The sequence below is a fragment of the Callithrix jacchus genome, chromosome 2 (assembly GCF_049354715.1).
Source record: "Callithrix jacchus isolate 240 chromosome 2, calJac240_pri, whole genome shotgun sequence".
Classification (NCBI taxonomy): domain Eukaryota; kingdom Metazoa; phylum Chordata; class Mammalia; order Primates; family Cebidae; genus Callithrix; species Callithrix jacchus.
The window spans coordinates 150,642,615-150,665,825 of NC_133503.1; the positions used below are offsets into that span (position 1 = coordinate 150,642,615).

General features: G+C 39.4%; 1 protein-coding gene across 14 annotated transcripts in view; it reads left to right on the plus strand.

The window, feature by feature from the left end:
* The window catches only part of PDE4D (phosphodiesterase 4D), a 1,594,380-nt gene that overhangs the window by 1,358,469 nt on the left and 212,700 nt on the right, over positions 1–23,211 (plus strand). For 12 of the 14 annotated variants that reach the window (XM_078365479.1, XM_078365477.1, XM_078365476.1 and 9 more), the window contains 2 exons: positions 6,130–6,203; positions 10,716–10,765. In XM_078365479.1, coding sequence (XP_078221605.1) covers positions 6,130–6,203; positions 10,716–10,765 — 124 coding nt within the window. The remainder of the gene's footprint in view (positions 1–6,129; positions 6,204–10,715; positions 10,766–23,211) is intronic. The other 2 variants (XM_078365483.1, XM_078365482.1) reach the window with 1 other exon arrangement.

Below are 23,211 nucleotides of genomic sequence, written 5' to 3' on the forward strand. Positions count from 1 at the left end.
GGCTGGAGTGCAATGGTGCCATCTCGGCTCACTGCAACCTCCACCTCCTGGGTTCAAGCAATTCTCCTGCCTCAGCCTCCTGAGTAGCTGGGATTACAGGCACGCACCACCATGCCCAGCTAATTTTTTGTATTTTTAGTAGAGACGGGGTTTCACCATGTTGACCAGGATGGTCTCGATCTCTTGACCTCGTGATCCACCCGCCTCAGCCTCCCAAAGTGCTGGGATTACAGGCTTGAGCCACCACGCCCGGCCCTCAAATTTTCTTTAATACAAAGTAGAGCACTTACCATTTCATGGTAAATGCTAACTATTTTAGCATTAACTCTTTTAATACTAAAAATATAAGATATTTATGTCACTTGAAGTGTTACCAACCTAATTTGGCCTGATATATTATAATTGCTTTCACCAAAGGACAGAAAACAACTGGTTTTAGAAAAGTAACTCAGAAAAATATTCAGTCAAGTAGGCCAAAGAATTATCCTCTTTTCCTAGTATGCTTTGAACTTTGGAATTTCACACTAAATTTTAGGGGAAAACCTATGCTTCTCAAACAAACAAACAAACAAAACAAAACAAAATAAAAGCAAAACTTTTTTCATAAAAAGTTTAGAAAATAAGGCCGGGTGTGGTGGCTCAAGCCTGTAATCCCAGCACTTTGGGAGGCCGAGGCAGGTAAGAGATCGAGACCCTCCTGGTCAACATGGTGAAACCCCGTCTTTACTAAAAATACAAAAATTAGCTGGGCATGGTGGTGCGTGCCTGTAGTCCCAGCTACTCAGGAGGCTGAGGCAGGAGAATTGCCTGAACCCAGGAGGCAGAGGTTGTGGTGAGCTGAGATGGCGCCATTGCACTCCAGCCTGGGTAACAAGAGCGAAACTCCATCTCAAAAAAAAAAAAAAAAAGAAGAAGAAGAAAACAAAAATTTTTTAAATTCCAAACCCCTAAATAACTGCTGACATTTTACTTTATATTCTTGATATTCATTTTTCTATGCATATTTTCTTTCCCATGGTTCCTATAAATGGCCCTCTTCTGTCCAAAGTATTCAGAGATCTTCTCCCAAACCCATCTAATCTTCTACCTCTTCTTGAGAACTAATTTCTTTATGCCTGAGTCCATCTCTAAAACGCAAAAGGATTCCTTCCTGGTCTTTCCAAATCATGGTTTCCTTTGGCATGAAAAAAATAAAATCGTAAATTAGAGAATGTAGGAAGTCATGTTAAAGATATGTTGCACTTTTTTGGCCAGGCTAAAGCATAAGACATCTTGGTTAGATGTAATTTTCAGAAAGGATCCTGTAATATCTCTCCATAGTCTATCCCATTGTCTAAAGCACTGTCAGGGCTAGAAATTCTTGCTGGTGTTTAACCTAAATTCTTTTCCACTTCTGATTTCTTATGCTTCCCCCTGTAAGTTCAAAATCCCTTTGGTCCCCAGAAAAAGTGACAGCTTTAAATTTTTTTATTTCAATTGTTGAAGTATTTTCTTGTGTTTGTGCTGAAATCTTTTGGTGTGAGTATTTCTTTAGGCATGAAGGCTACAGAGAAATCCCACTGGAGTGTACTCAGCAACTGACCTTTTTTTCTTAGCCAGAGCTCTTGGGGGCCAAGGAGCCCTAAGGAGGCACAGGCAGATGAGCTGTAGGAAGCTCTTCTCTGTGGTCAGCTGCCTCTGGGCTCAGTGATCCCAGGATTTGTGACAGCACCACCCTGTAGTAAAACTCTAAGTTGACTAGAATTCTGATGTATGTAAGTTAAATGAAGCACACGCTGATAAAAGAGAAAGCAGGAAAACCCAAGCTGTATACTGGATCCCTGGAGAAACCCTCACATCCTTCAGACTAAGGAGATATTTGTTCCTGACTTGAGAATACAGGGTAGGAACAACAACTACGTCTTTTTGCCTTTACTCTAACCAAAATGCAGCACCTGGGATGCTTCTAGGAAAAAACGCAGTAGTTATTAACACTATAGAATGTTACCATTTAGTTGGTAATAGAACATAACCAATATTCTTTCAATACTCCTACCTGCCTCTCAGCCACTTCACCCAGCAGCAACGATCTTGTGACCCCATCACCATCCCCAAGCTTGCAGACTGTACTAGGGCCTCACTGCCAGGCTCTGAAGGAAGAGAGTCGCCTGGTTGCAGTTGGTGTTTTTTTTTTAGCTTGTCTTTAGCCTTAAATAATTTAAATTACAACTACTATCTTCTGGATATCTAAGTTCTTTTTAGATCAAATCATATAAAATTGTCTATCAACCTTTTCTGGTTTACAGACCAGTAATTTCATACAGTTTAAACAAACATAACTTGGAAAGAGGGTTTCTTTTCATAAAAATGACATTTCTATTTTGTAAATAAGCATAACTTCACTCCAGCTTTTTCCGGAGTTAAAACCGAAGTAATGGATCTCTCCTAGTGCCAGTCTCCGCTTCCCTCGCTGCCAATGGTAACTCATGGTCTGTGTTTTACCGCCATCTAGTGGTAGCAAGTGTATATGGTTATGAAAAACAATCATTAAAACCATTTATTTCCCTGGTTTTTTTTTTTTTTAGGCTATAATGTTCAGCTGTTTCTTTGTTTGTTTTTGTTTTTGAGACAGAGTCTCACTCTGTTGCCAAGTGCCAAGCTGGAGTGCAGTGGCGCGATCTCGGCTCACTGCAACCTCTCCGTCTCCCGGGTTCAAGCAATTCTCCTGCCTCAGCCTCCCTAGTAGCTGGGACTACAGGCGCACGCCACCACTCCCAGCTAATTTTTGTATTTTTAGTAGAGACAGGGTTTCACCATGTTAGCCAGGATGGTCTCAATCTCTTGACCTCGTGATCCGCCCGCCTCGGCCTCCCAAAGTGCTAGGATTACAGGAGTGAGCCACTGCCCCCGGCCAATGTTCAGCTGTTTAAATGTTAAATGAGAGCTGCATTTTTCTGCTATTTTCAGTGAATCCTATCGGTTAATAAATGTTTAGAAGCACCTAGGATCCAAGAGTAGTGTCATGTAAATAACATTGAATCCTTCCCCATGGGCTAATACATGAACCATCTTTGCCCACAATTTTTCTGTAACACTACCAGTATTTCTTTCCTAAGGAATAGATATCTCTCATCATTCCCAATGTATTTTTCACATTGACTTTTGCTTGGTGGGGCAGAAGAGAAAGAAATGACCTTAATTTTCTAACCATTGAGCTATGTGGGAGAAACCTCGGGCAATTTTTTGGTTAGCAAGCATTAAGGAGTGAGGACTATTATAGGAGCATTACAGCTCTGACGACAGCTCTTAAAAAGCTGAAATCAAGGGAAGTGAAGTTTGCCCAGAACAAAAAGAACAATGGAAATTTAACCTAGGGACTTCGGTAAAAGTGTTTCTAGTTCTCCCCACAGCCTACAGTAACAGATGCCTCTCTCTTTGTGCCCTGCAGTGCAAAGTGAAAGCTTGAAAGACTAACACAGTAATAATAGTGATAATGACACCAAATGTCAATCAGCAAGGCCCAAGGCAACACCCCCTTATAAAATGTATCTGGAACTATTTACACTTCTGCTGTTTACACCATGTTATAGTGTAGAAGAGAATAGTTAATATGGAACATAAAATTTATAAAATATTGTTTGTCCTACTGCAAAACACACACACACAATAAAGCTAATAATGGCATGCATAGGGAATAATGTCTCTACAAGGTTATTTATTGCAACAGTGTTTAAAAAAAAAAAAAAAAACTTTAAGATAAAAACCTAAAAGTTGATTGCTAGTGACCAGGCAGCTAAATGTCTGAAGGAGAGACTAGGAGACAGATTTCTTTTTTTCACTCTTTGTTTTGAAGTATTTCATATTTGTAAGAGAGTATAGCTGGTAATTGTGCACATTATAAAGAATAACGCTAAATGAACAGTTTAGGAAATCGAATAGTATCAGTATTTTAATGCCCATGAGTGTCCCTCCCCAGAATAATCTGTTTCTATTGCCTCTTTTCTGAAATAACAATAATTTTGACTCTTAATTATAGAAGGGGAGACTTTTTGCTTTAAACCCTTTTGCTTAAATTCAGAACCACGTCAATATATAAATTATACAAAAATAAATTTTAAATTAAAAGTTAAGACAAAATAATATTAAATTAGATTGTGTATTAAATTAGATGTTTATTATAACAGAGGCAAAGCTTCTCTACAGAAATTTTTTTCTATCATGAACTAATGTTTCTTTTCATGACTGATGTTTCCTTTCAAATGAGCGTAGAAAATAAATTGCCTGCAGTTCTATGTCTATTTATCCAGCTGTCAACTGTAATGAACTTAACTATTATGTATTGGAATAAAAAATCTCAGAATTCTGGGGTTAAAATTTTTTCCTAGGAAGGGGATCGATTATCTGGTGCAATGATTTTATCTTAAAGTCTTCATTAGTGTGTTTCATATTCGCTTTTTAAAACATAAATTAAGCCTGCATGATTTAATGACAGTGGATCATTTATCCGATTTACTTATGCATCATTCAAAATTTCATGCCTAATGAAAGACATCGTGGTCTGATGTCAGCAGTTGGCTATTTGACTACTCCATCATAGGCAGCGTGACCTTTCAGAGCCGTGGGTTGTTTATATGAGATAATGAGCCAGGTTTTTCCAGTGACTGAGTTAATCACAGTTGGCTTCTTAGGAAGCAGCATTAACTCCTTCAGGGGAAAACACTGTAAGTCACTGTCCCAGGACATACACACCTCTCCATTGACTTACACAAATGAATGTCAATTTTGTAAACAACAACAAAACAGAGTCTGGGACATTTTTGTCTTAGAAAAAAAATTCGACTGATTTTAGTCTAGATCTGTGCCACATGAAAAATTTCTGAAAACAACTTTGGAACCCTTGAAACAATTAAAAATTTGGAGACTCTTGAATTACCAATGTTAGGGATTAAGTAATTTCCCATGTGCATGCCAAGTCATGAAGTCAAAGGTAACACTGCCATCATGCGCTGATATTGCCTGAGTGCTTTCTATTTGCCAGGCACTGTTCTTGGCACCAAACCTGTCATTCCATATAATCCTCACAACAGTTCTGCGAGGTGGATATCACTATCCCAGTTTTCCAGCTCAGGAAGCTGAGGTACAGAGAGGATACATCACTAGTCCAAGTTCACACATCTACTACATAGCAGAGCCAGGCCGTCTAGGTTGTTACATAGTACCTACTTGGACATTTGAAATCTGTGTTTTATATAAACTTAGCATTCTAGTCATCACCCAGATCACTTATAATGCCATCTAATATGGGTTTGACCCTGGGAAACTTGCCCATTTCAGGAGAAAGGGAAGAAGAAAGAAGGAGATAACATCCTCCTAACCTTCTCCCAGGCTCACTTGCAGTCCGTTGGCTACTTTCTAGTTCCAACCGGAACTAGATAAAGTAAGAGGCTACTAGAGAAAGTGACACCTATTGGTCCTGCCTTGTCATGTGTGTGGGCATGTTGTGTCTATGTATTCATTTATTCAACAAATTTTTATGATCTTCTGTGTGCCAGGCATTGTACATGTACAGGGCAGTAGCATTTTATGAAAGAAATGCATCCCTGAGAGCTTACAATGCACAATTCAGATGACCTTAACAAAAGAAAACAATGTCTGCTTACTAGCTAGAGTAGCCATGTATCTAAGCTAGAAAAACAGTTTAAAATTCACTTCGCTTGCCAACTTAAAATTATGAGATTCTTAATCAATTTTTGAAGAGAATTTGGGAGCAGGGAATTTTTTATCCCTAAAGTGAGATTTATTCACATTTTATATTATACTATTTGAAATGCGCATAAAATGCAATCATGCTATATGTATATCACCTGGAGTATTGTCTTGGTGACTAAGGAACCCAGAAATACTGTGGAAACTGCTGCTACTGTCACCATATTCATAGACAATGCGGAGAGATTTCTGGAAAATCCCTGCAGTCTGGCCTCTCTGGATTTCATGTGGATACCTGCAAATTTCACCAAGTGTTGGGAGATTCTTTAGTGGTATTTGAAACTAAGTTGCAAGCAGTATCAAGTTTTCTCTTAACAAACCATTTTCCAGTGTATTTAAAATGGCCTTAGTTCAAGAAGTTTCAAGAATCCTTTCTTGTTGTAGGTCTTGGCCAGTCTGCGAACTGTACGAAACAACTTTGCTGCATTAACTAATTTGCAAGACCGAGCACCTAGCAAGTAAGATATCCTTTCTTCCCCCTCTTTTTTGCTGAACTCTTAAATAAGTTTCCTCAATGTGATTGAACCCCAGGCAATATGTTAGACTTCTCTGTGTTGTTGCCATGTTGTCTAACCGTGTACACCAAGTCATATGATGTCTCGTTAATTTTCTATAAATACTTTGTGGTGATGGTTCTAATATCAGAAATGAAGCAGTATGACAAATAAATATGGTGATTCCATCTGTCAGAAATCACCTGACATCATCAGTCCTCTGCCCAGTTATTTACACTCAGGGTAACTTTATAGTTTTGGCTTACTTCATAAATGAACCATGGGTGAATAATCTCATCACACCTTAAGGTCAGCTGAAAGTCATCCTCTCAAGATAATGATGGTTTGGAGAAGCGCCATATCATAGCAAAAATATTTGATTCTCCTGCTGTTACTGACTTTCAAATCAGCAGCATTCATGGAGCAATTAATAGAAATGTGATTTATATGACAACATAGAAAGTGTTTGAAAGAGGGAAAGCTAATATGGGAAATGATTATCATTTCGAGTTCTTGATAAAGGCAAAAAAATCTAAAAGGAAAGAAGTGATTTTTCAATATTAAATGGAAAACCGGTTTGCTATTATTAAATGTCCATTTAAAAATCTGTTATTAATACTAAATAAAATGTTAAAATACCAATTTCAAATAATTTTCCAGAAAAAAAAATTTAAATCAATATTAAGAGGATAGTGAATATAAATGTATTAGGAACTATAACTTACCTAAGTGTATAACTTTTCATAGTAGTTACTACTTCTTAAAAATAGTGAAAAATCTGAACTTTCCATTTCATAATAATAAAATCAAAATTCACATTTTCCATTATCAAAAATACCTCTGGCCATTATTCAAGTACTTCTTGTGATAGAAAAAAGTTTTTAAAAATCAATATAGATGCCACAATGCAAGTAATTGGAATGGAACCCATTAGCCTCCGTTTTTCCAGGTAGTGAATTTTTGCAGTCCTATTCGCTCAGCTTGCACACTTCTCATCTTCTTTCTCTCCTCATCTACTGGGCTAATTGTCATTCATTCTTTGGGTTGCAGCTTAAATAAAATTTCTTTGGAGCATTGCACCTGACAATACCCACCATAGCACACACTCACAAGCCCTAATCAAGGTGATGTGCCTTTCCATTTCTGTCTCATTGCACCTCGTGCTTGATTCCTATGTTAGCATGTATCTCTCTGTGTCCTGTTGCCCATTTGTCTATTGGGATGCTGCTGGACACTGTCAGTTCCCAGTGAGTAGAGGTGTAGCTGGTTCGCATTTGTATTCCCTGTGCCTAGCATAATACATAGTCTATCACTCTGCAAAGGCCTGTTCCGCTGATAGAGTAAAGTAGTAACTCAGCATGTGAAATCTGAGGGCGTGCTTTGAGGTACCTGTTCATTACCAATTACGTCTATGTAACATGGCCATACAATAGCATATTGACCTCAGCAGCCCCCTGGGGCTTTGAGGATTTGGTAGCTTATCAGGTCAGTCACCTCTCCATTAGAGAATCTCAGCTCTGCAGAATAAATGAAGTTACTGGTTATCACTCGCAAACGTTTTTGTCTCGAATTTTACCCAGGAAACTGAGATTGTTGTCTTTAAAGGTGAACAAGAAACTGCCTTTATGCTTCTTTTACATGTGGTCACCTGGGTACCAGCATTTAAATCTGTGGCTGGCAAATAGTTGATCAGTCAGGCTGCAGAGAGATGATCTGAGGCCTGTTCTATGCAAAACAGAAGTTTTCTGCTGACTTACAGGGACCAAACAGATTAAAATGGAAAGGAAGAGCTAGAAGAAAACAGAAAATCATAGCTTAAACACAAACTTCCTCCCTGTCTTAACAATGCCCAGGGTGACATCTAACCAAATAGTATTATCTGGCAGACTCTAAGTAAAGGCCCCTGTGGTCTTCCTTTGGTCAATGCAAATTTGTGCCTCTTATTACTGTTTCAAACCAAATCAGCTTCTTTGGTATCAGAGCAGTAGGATTTAATCTGTACATGGCTAAACTCAGTTCTGTTCAGTGAGAACCAAGTGATAGAACTGGCTCACCACAGGATGACCGTGGAGGAATCAGAATTTTCCCTGCTGGCACTCATAGAGCCAATAGAGCATTTCCAAGCTCACCCTTGGATTTTGTGGAAGGCGTGTGCTACCTTGCACAAGCCACCCTTTTTATTTGCTGCAGAAAAGGAGTCTAGGAAGAATGCGTTCAAAACCCAAGCCCTGGGCCAGTATTCAGATGCACATTGCTGACTTGTTAGACACCACTGGTTCCTGTCACCCTGCGTTTTTTGTTCTTGTTTTTGTTTTGCTCCTGAGATTTTTTGATTCCAGAAGTGAGTCCTGGCTCATTTGTCATTGAAGGAGGTATCGATGCAACCATGGATCAAAGGATTAATATTTTCTGCTTGCCATTACTTGTTGAGCTATCAAGTTCCTGAGTGCCAATTAGTTGTAGGATTGATAGTAAGAGGAGATCATTAATAACTAGTCAAACATCTGGTTTTCCAAAACTGTAGAAGAGTGTAAAAATATTCATTTCTTACCCTTCCCAGAGAAAATCAATGATTTCTACATTTTCACAGAGCAAGGACTAAAAAGAAATAATCAGGATATCAATTATTTGAATGATAAACTCTTAGCAAGAAAGTAACAGCCTGTTCAACACAGCAAGACCCCATCTCTAAAAAAAAAAAAAAAAAAAAATATTTAATTAGCCAAGCATGGTGACATATACCTGTAGTCCCAGCTACTTGGGAGGCTGAGGTAGTAAGGGGAATCACTGGAGCCCAGGAGTTCAAGGCTATAGTGAGCTGTGATCACACCACTGCACTCCAGCCTGGGCAATAGAGTAAGACCCTGTCTCAAAAATTTTTTTGAAAAATTTTAAAAGACGATAATTACTGATATATAGACCAGAGCTATTTCAGAACATCTACTTAAAACATTGACCTTCTGGTTTATCAAGTTTAAATTTTCCCCCCAACCATTTTATTTTATAATTAAAAAAACTAAAATAATTCAGAAGTAAAATTTGGTGCATTTTCAGTCAAACACAAAATTTTAATCCCAAACTGATGCCAATAAACTTAAGAGAAATGAAAGGGAGCCAGAGGCTGAGTGGAACCAGTGAGAATTTACAAAATCCTAGGCTGCTTTCCCCATGTTTCCCCAGCCCTGCTAAGAGAGTCATCATCTCAGCAAGGCATATTTGAAGAGCCTGATGCCATCTGCACATAGGTGAGGCTGTGCATATGTATGGGTTCCAAAAAAACCATCTAAAACGAAGGCAACAGAGCAGAGTGTAGGCTCTAGGACCACATCAGTTGAGTTCAAATCTCAACTTTGTTACTTAAAACAAGTTCTTCAAAGTCTCAAAGTTTTGTTTTTCTCGTTGGTAAAATGAGAAGAAGGAAATTTACTTCCTTAAGGCTTATTGTGAGGATTAAATGAGATAATTCATTTAAAGTGCTTATTTAGCAATGTCGGTCCACAGGAAGTGTTTATTAAGTGTTGGCCATTAGTAGAAGCAATATATATCTATGATTATCATATATCTAATATATTTATATCAGACTCTTTGAATGAATCTAAAAGTATTTTTTAAAAATTATATTTTCAAAGTTGTCAATTATAAGTAATAACTTTATAAAGTTATATTTCAAAAATGATGAATATTTTATAAATGATATTCTTTTCAACATTATTTATTAAGCACTGACAGAATACTGGATGCATTGTGCTAGGCTCTATAGGGAACATAAGTTAATCAGAGACCGTGTGCTGTTTTTTTAACTTCAAGGGGTTTATAGTCATTTTGGCAAACTCAGCAAACATCTGAAAACTTAGAGAATACAAGATAGAATTTATTTAAGTATCTTTGGTTTATAATATTTCTAAAGCCTCTATAGTATCTACTTAGAAAAGTCATTAATATGCCTCTCTAATAAATATATCAGAGATGTTTCTCAATATAAGAAAACAGAAAGAAAAAACTTCAAATAGCTTCTCTAATTATAAGATAGTTTACAACAAGTCATTCGCTTCTCATAATGTACAGGCAATCATGAGAATTTATGCCAACAATAAAAATTTCTTAACCCTATGCTAGGGAAAACAATGATACATTGACTGCTTTTTCAAATTCAGAAAGTCTGTAAGCCCTGGCTGCAGTGAATAGAGTCAATATGAATTTCCTCTTCTCTCATGTCCCAGTGGCACTTATATCAGCTTATTTACTCCAAGTCAATCACTGTGAGATTTAACAGTTTTCTTTTTGGACATGTGTGATCTGAGCCATAACACAGAGAACACCTAGGGACTTGTCTGGCTAGTCTGAAAGAACTCATTTGCATGTCCAAACTTCAAAATAATCTTTTAAAGTAAAATGCTATATCTGAAATGACTCAGAGAGCAATCAGATCAACAAGCCCCACGTATTTACTACTTTGTGTTTTTCTGTCTTTGTCAGAAGATCACCCATGTGCAACCAACCATCCATCAACAAAGCCACCATAACAGGTAAGAAAGATCTGGAGCTTATTTTTCCCATGTCTAGGAAGAAACCATTTCTGCCAAGAGTCAATATAACACCATTACCAATTTCAGGCTGCAATTTGAAAATTGTAAAGAAATGAATTCTTTCTTCTCTACATTATCATTTCTACCATTGACCTCACAAATTGTGTAAGCTGTTATTTGGAAAATTTTTGCTGATTTACATTTTTTACTGATGTACATTATTTTTAACTGTTTAACTCTGTGCTTATACTCATTTGAGCATTGCTCTGGGCACTTGTATTTTGAGAGATGGTATTATCTTCAAGTCGCTTACCATTCTGGTTCCACAAAAATGTTATTAGCATGATATTAATATGTGGTCATCTAGTTGAATAAGAGTGAAGGCATTGATAAAAGGAGTAGCTTGTTGGTTCATCAGTGTCCCACTTGTGAGTAGGAAGGAACATTGTTACAGTAGTTCAGTAAAAGACTGAGAGAGCTGACAATAAACTCAGTTTGGAAGGGAAGAGAAGTTAACATATAATACAGAAAAGTTCAATTAGATCAAAACACAGGAATCTATAGATGTTTGGGACAGAGAAACAGGAGGAAAGATCAGAGAAGTCAAGGGCATAAAAATAAGATTATCTCAATTCCTATCTATTAGTCTGTTTAGACAAAGAAGCTGACCTCAACCTCATTCAAAAACAGAATGCGTGATCTCATTTTGCTGAACCTGAAACCAAACTGAACTCATTTGATTATTTCTTGAAACTCCAGTTGATTCATTAAAATAATTGCCTGGAGGAGAAAACCTATGTTTTCTAAAATTAATACCAGAGGAAAATTAGCATATTCTCCAAACTTGAATAATTCTTCATTGGATTCAATTTTCTTCCTTGAGCTCCAACCCATAATGTGCTGAGTAGCTCTTATTAAGTTATTAGTGAGTGCACTTTGCTTGAAATTTAACTCGTTCATGTTCAGATGTCTGTTGTTTGTGGTCACCACATTAGAGTTAATTCTGGAATCATTGTTAATGTCATCTTTTCTGAATGTCATCAAATGGGACTTGTATTTCAATGAATGTTAAAATATTGATTCTCTTCTTTGTTTTCCTCTTTCAAGATATTATTGGGGATGACTTCCAATTATCATTTCATAGTACATATATGGTTAACCAGTTTTGTTCTTGATATTGATCAAGAGATGAACAATAGGGCTGGGAGTGATGATGGCTCATGCCTGTAATCCCAGCACTTTGGGAGGCCGAAGCAGGTGGATCACTTGGGGCTAGGAGTTCAAGACCAGCCTGGTCAACATGATGAAATCCTGTCTCCACTAAAAATGCAAAACTTAGCTGGGCATAGTGGCAAGCACTTGTAATCCCTTCTACTTGAGAGGCTGAGGCAGGAGAATCGCTTGCACCCGGGAAGTAAAGGTTGCAATGAGCCGAGATTGTGCCACTGCACTCCAGCCTGGGCAACAGAGTGAGACTGTCTCCAAAAACAAAAAAAGAGATGAACAGTAACAGTTTCTATATACTAAAATAAATACTTTGAATAACTGATTTCTTCTGCAGAAACTCAAATTCAATATAAATGAGCATAAACTGAGTTGGATATGTGTAACTGGATCCCTCTGTTTCTGTACACTTTCCTATGCTGAAGGATGGACAGACATACATATGTGAACCTGTACCTGGGGCCTCTAGTGAGAGAAGTCACATAGAAGCACGTCCTCATGCTGCTCCAGGCACTAAGTCCAATCCCTATCAGGAGGGACTACCTTCAACCCCCAATTTTGCAATAAGCAAGACTGATGCTGTTTGGGCAGAATACAGTGCTATTTTGATTCCTGGAAGCTTTTTTAGCTTGAGGCCACATATGAGCTGGCCTCACAGGTGGAGCAGCATTCTCCCAGAAGAGTAGCATCAGGTACCAGTGGAAATTGTTGTGTCTGACAACAGATGGTTGGGTGCTCGGTGGTCAGGGCAGCTGCCCAGCCACCCCAGCAGATGCCAGGCACAGATTAACAGGAGAGAGTACCTGTACTCAGAGGGTACAGACTTGATCTTAAGCACAGGTGACAGGCCTCATAGATGCTCTTAGAAATGTACACATAGTAAGGGGACCCTGGAACAGTACCAGAGGGAATTACGAGCCACAGAAATTAGGAAACTCAGGTGAAGATGACCTCATTCGTATGCACAAGCTCCTGACCTGAGGCATAGGGACAATGGGGAAACAGAAATACCTTTTCTAGAAAGTGCAACTAATTAACTGTTGCTACCACTTAGTGCAGCTGGGCTTCTCACAAAGCACAACAGGAAATGAACTGACTAAAGATGGGACGTCATTTTTCTTGCCCAAGCATAGCAAACCGAGGTGGGAACATGACATAGGGAGAGAGGGATGAGGGCAGTAGCAGGGGAAGATTCCTCTTTCTGAGCCCATTTTGAAAAAGTGGGCTCTTAAAACCTCAGTACTAGTAATAATAATGATGGTTGAGACTTTGACATTAGTGAGATTTGAGACACTAAGAAAAGGTGCTTGTGCCTTTCCTGCTTCAGCAGCTGACTGCTCCGGCCCCACCCTCTAGGCTCACTCCCCCTGAGGTTGGAACCTGGCTCTACCTGGGAAGTTGTCCTGGGAAGGGCGAAGAAGTGTTGAAAAGACTCAGTGAGTCAGCCTTTGAGATGAATGAGGGCTTTTTTCGAAATCATGTTTAAGATCTACACTTAACAGTGTAGCCTAACAGTTAAGTTCCAGGCTGATCCAATAGGCTGCTAGAGCACACAGCTCCAGGTGCCTCTGGATGGTAACACCACAGAACATCACGATGTGGTCCCCCTAGAATTGTGCCATGTGGCTGCTCTGCCTGCCCAGAACTCAAATCATGCTCTATCATGAGAGCTTTGTGGCCCTGGGTAGGTTGCATACCCTTTGTCTGCTCAGTTTCCCTGGCTATAAAATAGTAACACGGCTTCATACAGTTGCTTGGTTGAATGAGTTAACACACGTGATGCCCTTAGCACAGTGCCTCACAGTACCAGCGCTTAATATATGTTTTTAAATTACGTTTTGTTGTTATTACATGGTTTTGTTTCTAGGGCCCACTGTATACATAAACTAGGGGTTTCTTTGTCAGTTTGGGCCCCCATAACAAAGTACCGTAGAGTGGGTGGCTGATAAACAACATACATTTATTTCTCACAGTTCTGGAGGCTGGCAGTCTGAGATCAGGATGTCCGCATGGTTGGGTTCTGGTGAGAGCCTTCTTCTAGGTTGCATGAGTGCCCCTTATAAGAGCACTAGTCTCATTTGTGAGTGCTGAGTGCTCCACCCCTGTGACCTAATCACCTCCTACAGGCCCGACCTCCAAATACCAACACTTTGGGGGTTAGGATCTTGAAATGAATTTTCAGGGCACACAAGTCCATAACAAGAGGTAATGGAAAGAATAGGACACAGAGACAAGGGAAGGAAAGGGAACGGTGAGAGAAAGGCAAGCTTACAGGATCACAGGAGTAAAACTTATGTCCCTAAATTGGCCAAAATGGATGCACTTGCTTTGTGCCCATCAAAATGGGGTCTCCTACTGCTCCCAGCACTGTCTCCCTTCCTCTCATCAGAGTTACACATGCTGGGAGCTTTGTGATAGAGATGATGGACTGTTGTTCAGGATGACTTTCAAAGTATAAGAACTCACTTTTTAGTTGTTTGAAGGAGAAGTATGAATTCTCTATCACTTTTCTGTAAATCAACTCTAATTTTTAAAAAAGAAGAGTTAAAACTTAACTGTCTGCACATGATATGCCATGCTTTCTAAGGAGTTGTCCCATAGAATTTATAATACTCGCTTCCTCTTTCAAGGTTATTACATTTGACGTGTGTTAAAGCCAGGAAAGTTTGAATTTTTTTTTTTTTTTTATTTTGAGGTGGAGTTTTGCTCTTGTCTCCCTGGCTGGAATACAATGGCAAGATCTTGGCTCACTGCAATCTCTGCCTCCCATGTTCAAGTGATTCTCCTGCCTCAGCCTCCCAAGTAGCTGGGATTACAAGAACCCACCACCATTCCCGGCTAATTTTTTGTATTTTTAGTAGAGACAAGGTTTCACCATGTTGGCCAGGCTGATCTTGAACTCCTGACGTCGAGTGATCCACCTGCCTCAGCCTCTCAGTGTGTTGGGATTACAGGCGTGAGCCACTGTACCTGGCCTAGAGTTTGATTATAAAATATAATAAGCATTAGGGTTTTAAAGCAGGTAGGTCTCTGACCAGTTTTTATTTCCATATATAGTAGGTAAATGTACAAGTCTAAAATGAACTAACAATTCCTTAAAAGTAAGGCTTTGAAGTATGCACTTATAAAAGAGACTCACTACTAAGTGCTGTTTTGCTCTTTACTGTGATATGACAGAAAGATGATGTGTGGCATTTGAAGCCTGAAGGTGAACCCAGTCTCTCCCTTTCATTTTATTTCCTCATTTTAAAGATTTGAGTACTTAACTCTTAGGACCCTTGCAAGAATTCAAGGAGATAAGTTATACAAAGGGATAGAGTTCAAGTTGGACATGGTGGCACCCGTCTAACATCCCAGCTACTCAGGAGACCACAGTGGGAGGACTGCTTGAGCTCAGGCTCGACAATGTAGTGAGACCCTGTCTCCTAAAGAAGAAAAAAATGGATAGAGTTCAGAATGTGGTGAGCAACTCTCCAAGTGTTTCTTCCTATAACCCTGACCCATGCCTGATACGTTTTTGTTCCTAAAGCTAATTTAAAAACTGGCAGAACAGAGGTAGCAGAGAATATTGATAATGCATCAGCTTCTCTGGTACATTTCATTGATGATTTTGTTATCATACAGTCATGGCATGATGTTTTTAGTAATCCTTTTATCACTTAGAGTAAGGCTCACCTCCGTAGGTCCTTAGTGTGTGGTATGCACCAGAAGTAAAGAAACACTGAAACATGAGGGCGTGGCAAAGAGTCAGAGATGCCCAAGCCATACCTGGACTGGGACAATGATCCCTTATTTGAATCACAACGATATAGCTTGGGGCAGTCAGTCCTTGTAAGCATTTCATTTTCAAACAATGTTAGCTCAAGGCAAGCGTTCTGCAGCTGTCTCATTAAATGTTGTCATGTCTTCACAACACCATTTTCAATGTTTCTGAAATTCCATATTTCCAGTATATCTGCTTAATCATCTTCAATTAGAGGATTTTCACTCAAGGACACAACTCTGAAGAAAATATACTTAAATGTCTTTATTTTAAAGATGAAAAACTGAGACCTAGTAAGAAAAGGTGCTACTTAGTGACAAAGACAGGAATAGATGTGTGTTTCTTTCTCGAGTCCAGGGTCCGTCTTACACCTCTACAAAGTAAAATAACCCATTAGATTCGGGTGGCCTTTACACCCACCGTGGAAGTATGTTTTAAAGAAACTAAATGAAGTATTAAAGAATATTAACTCCTGAGTAATAGATGTGGTATTATATTATTTGTATATGAACTTGAAATTTTCTCGCCAGGCGCGGTGGCTCAAGCCTGTAATCCCAGCACTTTGGGAGGCCGAGGCAGGTGGATCACAAGGTCAAGAGATCGAGACCATTCTGGTCAACATGGTTAAACCCCGTCTCTACTAAAAATACAAAAAATTAGCTGGGCACGGTGGCGCGTGCCTGTAATCCCAGCTACTCAGGAGGCTGAGGCAGGAGAATTGCCTGAACCCAGGAGGCGGAGGTTGCGGTGAGCCGAGATAGCACCATTGCACTCCAGCCTGGGTAACTAGAGCAAAACTCCGTCTCAAAAAAAAAAAAAAGAAAGAAAATTTCTCATCCCAACCTCTCACTGGACATGTCTTTATAATTATAGCTGTTTTGATTATATCTGCTACTTATACCCCAGAGGCGCAGGGACCAGCAGCCTAAGGCAAAGGACTTCTGGATTTTGACTTTGGAAAATATAAGTTCTTTATAGGAGCAGTGAAACTAGTATAGCTGCCTGCTTTTTACCTGTAGGGGGAGATACATGACACGGTGACAAGCACAGAAGTGGTTTTAGTCCAGAAAAAGGAAAAAAATTAGTCTAAGTCTTCACTCTACTTTGTATTTTTTTACCCTGAAGATTCATGGCTTCATTAAAAACAGTAAGTGCATTTTAAATAGAATTTTGTCAATTGGCAAGTAGGGGATTAGAAAGTAAACTATCCAAGTAATAATAGTCTGTCAAAACACAATAAGAAATTTAATCTTATATGTTTGTTGTTCTAAAGCACAAGCAATTTCTAACAATTAATAAGGGGGAAAAACAATAAAGATATATAATTGGGACAATTATCTTTTGTTATCTGGGCTAATCACTTAATGCTTTAAGTTTATTGAATGAAAGAAACTAAGCAACTATTTCATGGTGACAATAACGATGCTGGCTACTGACTTAGATCTGCCTTTTAAGTCTGTGTGTATGTGATAAAAGCAAGTAGCATATATCATTTTAAAAAAAGAAATGTAGAGAGGGCTGAGATAATAGTTGGGAGCAAGAACCACATAAAGAAAGTAAAAGGGATCTACATGCCAGAAATATATAAGTCCTGAAGAGATACTGAACTAAACATGTGCGATGTCAGTATGCAGGGAAGACAGGAGACACAGCCATTGCCAAAGAAGCCCCACTTCCTCATCAGCCACCAGCAGGCAGCAGCTTCACAGTGTAATTCTTTTTTTTTTTTTCCTTTAATAGAGTAAAGATTGTGGCCATGCTTTAATAATTGCAGAAAATATGTCTTCAATGAGCTTGTTTTTGTTGTTGCTGTTCTGTTTTTTTGAGATGGAGTCTCACTCTATCGCCCAGGCTGGAATACAGTGGTAGGACCTCCAGGTACCTGCCACCACTCCCAGCTAATTTTTGTATTCTTTTTTTTAGTAGAGAAAGGATTTCACCATATTGGCCCGGCTGGTCTTGAACTTCTGACCTCATGATCTGCCTGCCTCGGCCTCCCAAAGTACTGGGATTACAGGCATGAGCCATTGTGCCCAGCCTCAATAAGCTTTTTAAAAAATGTGACTGAAAAATGCTGGTGATACATTATGTTTCATAGCTTTAATAAAAAAACTGGGGGCCAGGCACGGTGGCTCACACCTGTAATGTGAGCACTTTGGGAGGCTGAGACGGGCAGATCACCTGAGGTTCAGAGTTTGAGACCAGCCTGACCAATATGGTGAAACCCTGTCTCTTAAAAAAAGAAAGAAAGAAAGAAAGAAAGAGAGAGAAAGAGAGAGAAAGAAAGGAAAGAAAACCGATAAAGCATCTAATATATTTATGACTGTTAGCTGTCCTCAATCTTTTAAGCTAAAGGAGTTTACTTTTACAAAAATCCTCATTGAAAAAGAATCTTCTAGCAAAAACACTGAACTGAAAGACTTGCATAAATGCATGGAGTATGACTATTTATTAGTTAAATTTATAATCTTTTAGCATAGTAAAAGTTTTCTTCCTTACAAATTAATTTTTTTGCCTCTTCTGTTTTTATTTAGATGAGTAGAGCCATGCCTATTAATATATAAAAAGATCACATCTGATACAGTGGCGCTTTGACCACGGATTAACTGAAGTTAGACTTGGTTTTATAAATAGTGAAAACAAGTGCTGTGTCCTAATTATGAGGGAAAATAATTTAATTGTATTCCTCCTGTCTGAATATCTTATTTGGATGCTTTGTTATAACTTTAATTGAAAAAATTAAATGGGGCTGCATATTCATTTAGTCTAGCAAAAAGGTTATGAGTCAAGCCATATGTGTTAAAAACCTAGCTTTCCTTTTACTGTTGTCTAATTTTGGTCAATGTATTTAAATTCTCTAAGATATGGGATTTTTAAAATCAGTAAATACTAACTCAATGCTTAACATAGTACTTGGTACTCAGAACATATTCAGCAAATGTTACTTATCATTATTGCTACAATATTATTATTATAGTTATCTACTTGGTCAATAGTATTTTCCATGTACCTTATATACACAGGCTCTGGAGGTTAAATATGACTACTCGTTCAAGAAATTTACAAAGTGGGGGAGAAGGAATTATAAATAGTTAAGTACTAGCTAAGTGCCATGATTGAAACCTGTTTTTTATTTTATTTATTTGATTAATCAGTTGATTAATTTTTTTAAAATAGAGTCTCGCTCTGTTGCCCAGGCTGGAGTGCAGTGGCATTATCTCAGCTTATTGCAACCTCCACCTCCCAGCCTCAAGCAATCCTCCCACCTCAGCCTCCTGAGTAGCTGGGACTATAGGCATACACCACCACATGTGCCTAATTTTTTATTTTATTTTATTTTTTGTAGAGATGGAATTTTGCCATGTTGCCCAGTCTGGTCTCAAACTCCTAGGCTCAAGTGATCTGCTCACCTCAGCCTCCCAAAGTGCTGTGATGACAGGTGTGAGCTACGGAACCCAGACTGAAGCCTCTTTAAATATATATATTTGCAGGAAGGAGCCAATGGCTCTATCTAGGAAATGCTCCCTGCTAAATTTTGAAGACCGTGATGCTTTCCATGTGGTTAGGGGAGGATTGAGGATTACCTCACAGTAAAAGGCCCGCAAGCATAAGGTATGGAAGCATGGACTGCCCATCCAAATCAGGGGACTGGGAACAGCAAAGGACAAATAGAGTTAAAGGTGTATAGGAGCAACTGAACAGAGGGCTCCAGAAGTAGAGTAAGTCAATAGCATTGGAAGCCTACATAAATAACAGTGGATTTTATTTTAAGGGCAATGGAAAATCATTGCGTATTTTCAATCCTAGGAACAAATATGCGTTTTAGAATGATGGTAGTTGAAAACAGTGTGGAAACAAACTGACGGAAGAAGGACTGGGGGCAGCCCCGTACTCTTCAGGGGGCTATCACAGGCCTTGTGCAAGATAAACATAATGCAGCTCTGAACTGAGGTGGTAGGGGGCTGTGGATGTGAGGGAATGGATTCACAACTCTTCAGAAATAGAGTTGAAGGGACTTGGGGGTTGATCAGAGCAGAAACCGAGGATGACTAAACAGTGAAAGGATGGGCCAGGCACAGTGGCTCAGGCTTGTAATCCCAGCACTTTAGGAGGCCAATCACCTGAGGCTAGGAGTTCAAAACCAGCCTGGTCAACATGGTGAAACCCCATCTCTACTAAAAATACAAAAATTAGCCAGGCATGGTGGCAGGCACCTGTAATCCCAGCTACTCGGGAGGCTGAGGCAGGAGAATTGCTTGAACCCAGAAAGTGGAGGTTGCAGTGAGCCAAGATCATGCCATTGCCCTCCAGCCTGGGTAACAAGAGAGACAATTCGTCTCAAAAAGAAAAAGTGAAAGTATATATGCACATGTTCATTACAGCATCGTGAATGTGCATAAAGAGTTAAAAACAATCCAAATGCTAAATAATGTGTGAATTCTATTTAGGGGTTTAAAAAAATCTCAAAAGAAATTTTTAAATATTTTTTAGAAATCTTTAATAATATGGAAAAATGTTTTTATTTTAAAGAATACATAATAAAGTGCCATGGGGGCAATAGGCACACATTTAATACACTTTAATTATGTACACAGAACTGAACTTAAGTTGCTTTTAGTTATTGATTGGTGATTAGTAAAGGTAGATAGCTTTACCATTTCACATCGAATCTAATGACAAACATGTTATTTTTCAGGTCCCAGTTGTTAGCCTCTCCTTGCCTAGAAAGGGTACTGGTATGACACCAAGCCTAATAGTATTTCAATATTACAGTGCCACAGCCGAGCATTAACCTTATTTTAAAATAATAATATCTCTCACATAGGGCAGCACCTTATGGATTATTGAGCTTATGACAAGAATGTTGTATTATCCTTCAGATGATCAGAAAAGCTACCATTAGAGCTGGGTTCAGTGGCTCACAACTATAATTCCAGTACTTTGGAAGGCGAGGCAAGAAGTTGCTTGAGGCCAGGAGTTTGGGGCCAGCCTGGGAAATACAGTGAGACCTCCATCTCTACAAAAAATTTAAAAATTAGCTGGACATGGTGGTGCGCATTACAGGTAGTGCACACCTGTAATCCCAGCTACTCAGGAGGATCATTTATGCCCAGGAAGTTGAGGGTGCAGTGAGCCATGATCATGCCACTGCACTCTAGCCTGGGCTACAGAGCAAAACCCTGTTTCAACAAAGAAAAGCTACCATGTAAATAAAGAATCTCAATGTCAGCCGGGCACAGTGGCTCACACCTGTAATCCCAGCACTTTGGGAGGCCAAGGCGGGTGGATCACGAGGTCAAGAGATCGAGACCATCCTGGTCAACATGGTGAAACCCTGTCTCTACTAAAAATACAAAAAATTAGCTGGGCATGGTGGCACATGCCTGTAGTCCCAGCTATTCAGGAGGCTGAGGCAGGAGAATTGCCTGAACCCAGGAGGTGGAGGTTGCGGTGAGCCGAGATCACGCCATTGCACTCCAGCCTGGGTAACAAGAGCGAAACTCCCTCTCAAAAAACAAAAAAAAAAGAATCTCAATGTCACCAAAGTCCACTCCTGCCAGCATCCCTTCCCCCCACCCTGAGTTTGAAAAGAGCAATACTTCCCAAACTTGTCTGATCAAGGGAATCCCCAAGGGCTACCTGAAAACAAACACAAAATGACTCATCCCCAGACTTTTCAGAACAGAATACATAGGATAAAGCTCAGGATCTAAATTATTAACAAATGCTCCCAGGTGAATGACTTGATTGGCCAAATTTGGGAGGATAATGGAATACTGAAGGAAGTAGGTGGGAGGGCTGCCTGTGTACAGTGTTGTTATGGAGTTGTTGGCAATTTGTTGGAAAATCCCTGTCTTTCTGGAAAGTGTATTAGTGATACCCATACCCCCATCTAACAAACTGTGTAGCCCAGGATAAGCAAGATCATATGTGCAAACGCATCATGATTAGTGAAGGAAATACACGGTGACATTATTATCTGAGCTGAGTTTGTCCTCATGGGCATCAGCATCAGGGTAATCATCTGTTATCTCTCAAAATGTATACAAGATTTTAAGTAGACCAGCTTGCTTCTCTCTGAGAAAAAAAATCAAGTCTCATGTCTACCTTTGTGGATGCGGGAGGGAGTGAGTTTGGGAAACGTTATGTTTAGTAACTGCATTCTTTTTGTCTTCTCAGACACAGTACCACGTCTCCTTAAACCAATAAAAGAAAAAAAATAATAAAAGAACAACACAATGGCATTCTTCAGTCACTCCCTTTCTTCACAAAGAGCTTCCCACCCATTCCAGACTTAAAAAATATTCTAGGCATACTCAGAAATACAATGACTGTGGTGGGGTAAAATGTTGAAAATTCCTTTGAGGCTCACTTCCCAAATTTTATGGGTTAGATGTTACACTGAATTATTTAACTCTAAATAAATAGGGCGTGCACTCACAGCATCCTTTCTTTTGTTATATCAAAAAGCCTCTCTCCAAAAATGCTTTAAAAATCAGTTAGATATATTATTAATACTAATGTTGATAAAAGTTAACATTTACTGACATTTGAAAGATGCTAAGCACTATAGATGAGTAATCTCTTTAAAACTTATGATATCCAGAGAGATAGACTCTGTTGCTATTCCTGCAACAGTGCGAAACTGGGCTACACAAGTTGGATAATTTAATTGAGATATATAAGTAGAAAATGACGAAGTATGGATTGACTCAGAGGCAGCATGCCAAGTCCTCCCCTAAAATGTACTAGCATACATATATACACATGCACAGGCTGCTGGATCTGCTGGTCCTCAAAAGTTAATCCCTAGGGACTTCTTTCTTTCTTCCTTTCTTTTTTTTGAGACGGAGTTTCGCTCTTGTTACCCAGGCTGGAGTGCAATGGTGCGATTTCAGCTCACTGCAACCTCCGCCTCCTGGGTTCAGGCAATTCTCCTGCCTCAGCCTCCTGGGTAACTGGGATTACAGGCACGCACCACCGTGCCCAGCTAATTTTTTGTATTTGTAGTAGAGACGGGGTTTCACCGTGTTGACCAGGATGGTCTCGATCTCTTGACCTCGTGATCCACCTGCCTCGTCCTCCTAAAGTGCTGGGATTATAGGCGTGAGCCACTGTGCCCGGCCTCTTCCTTTCTTTTCTTTCTCTCTCTCCTTCCCTATCTATCTCTTTTTCTTTTTCCTTTTGAGAAGAGAAAACAAATCTATGCCATCTATTACTGAATGTACATGAGTGGAGGGTGGGACAAGAGGAGTGATAAGACCTATGGATGCACAGAAACTCTTTGGGAAACCCTAAGAACTCTATAGTTAAATAAGCTAAGGAAAGGATTCCTGCCAGGGGTGTAGGATTCTTCAAGCACTCTTCAATTCTCACTGTTCTCTTTCTGACTCCTCTGAAGTACTTGTTGTCACCAGAGTGCCCAAGGACAGGGCATCAACAAGGAAAGGCCCAGGCG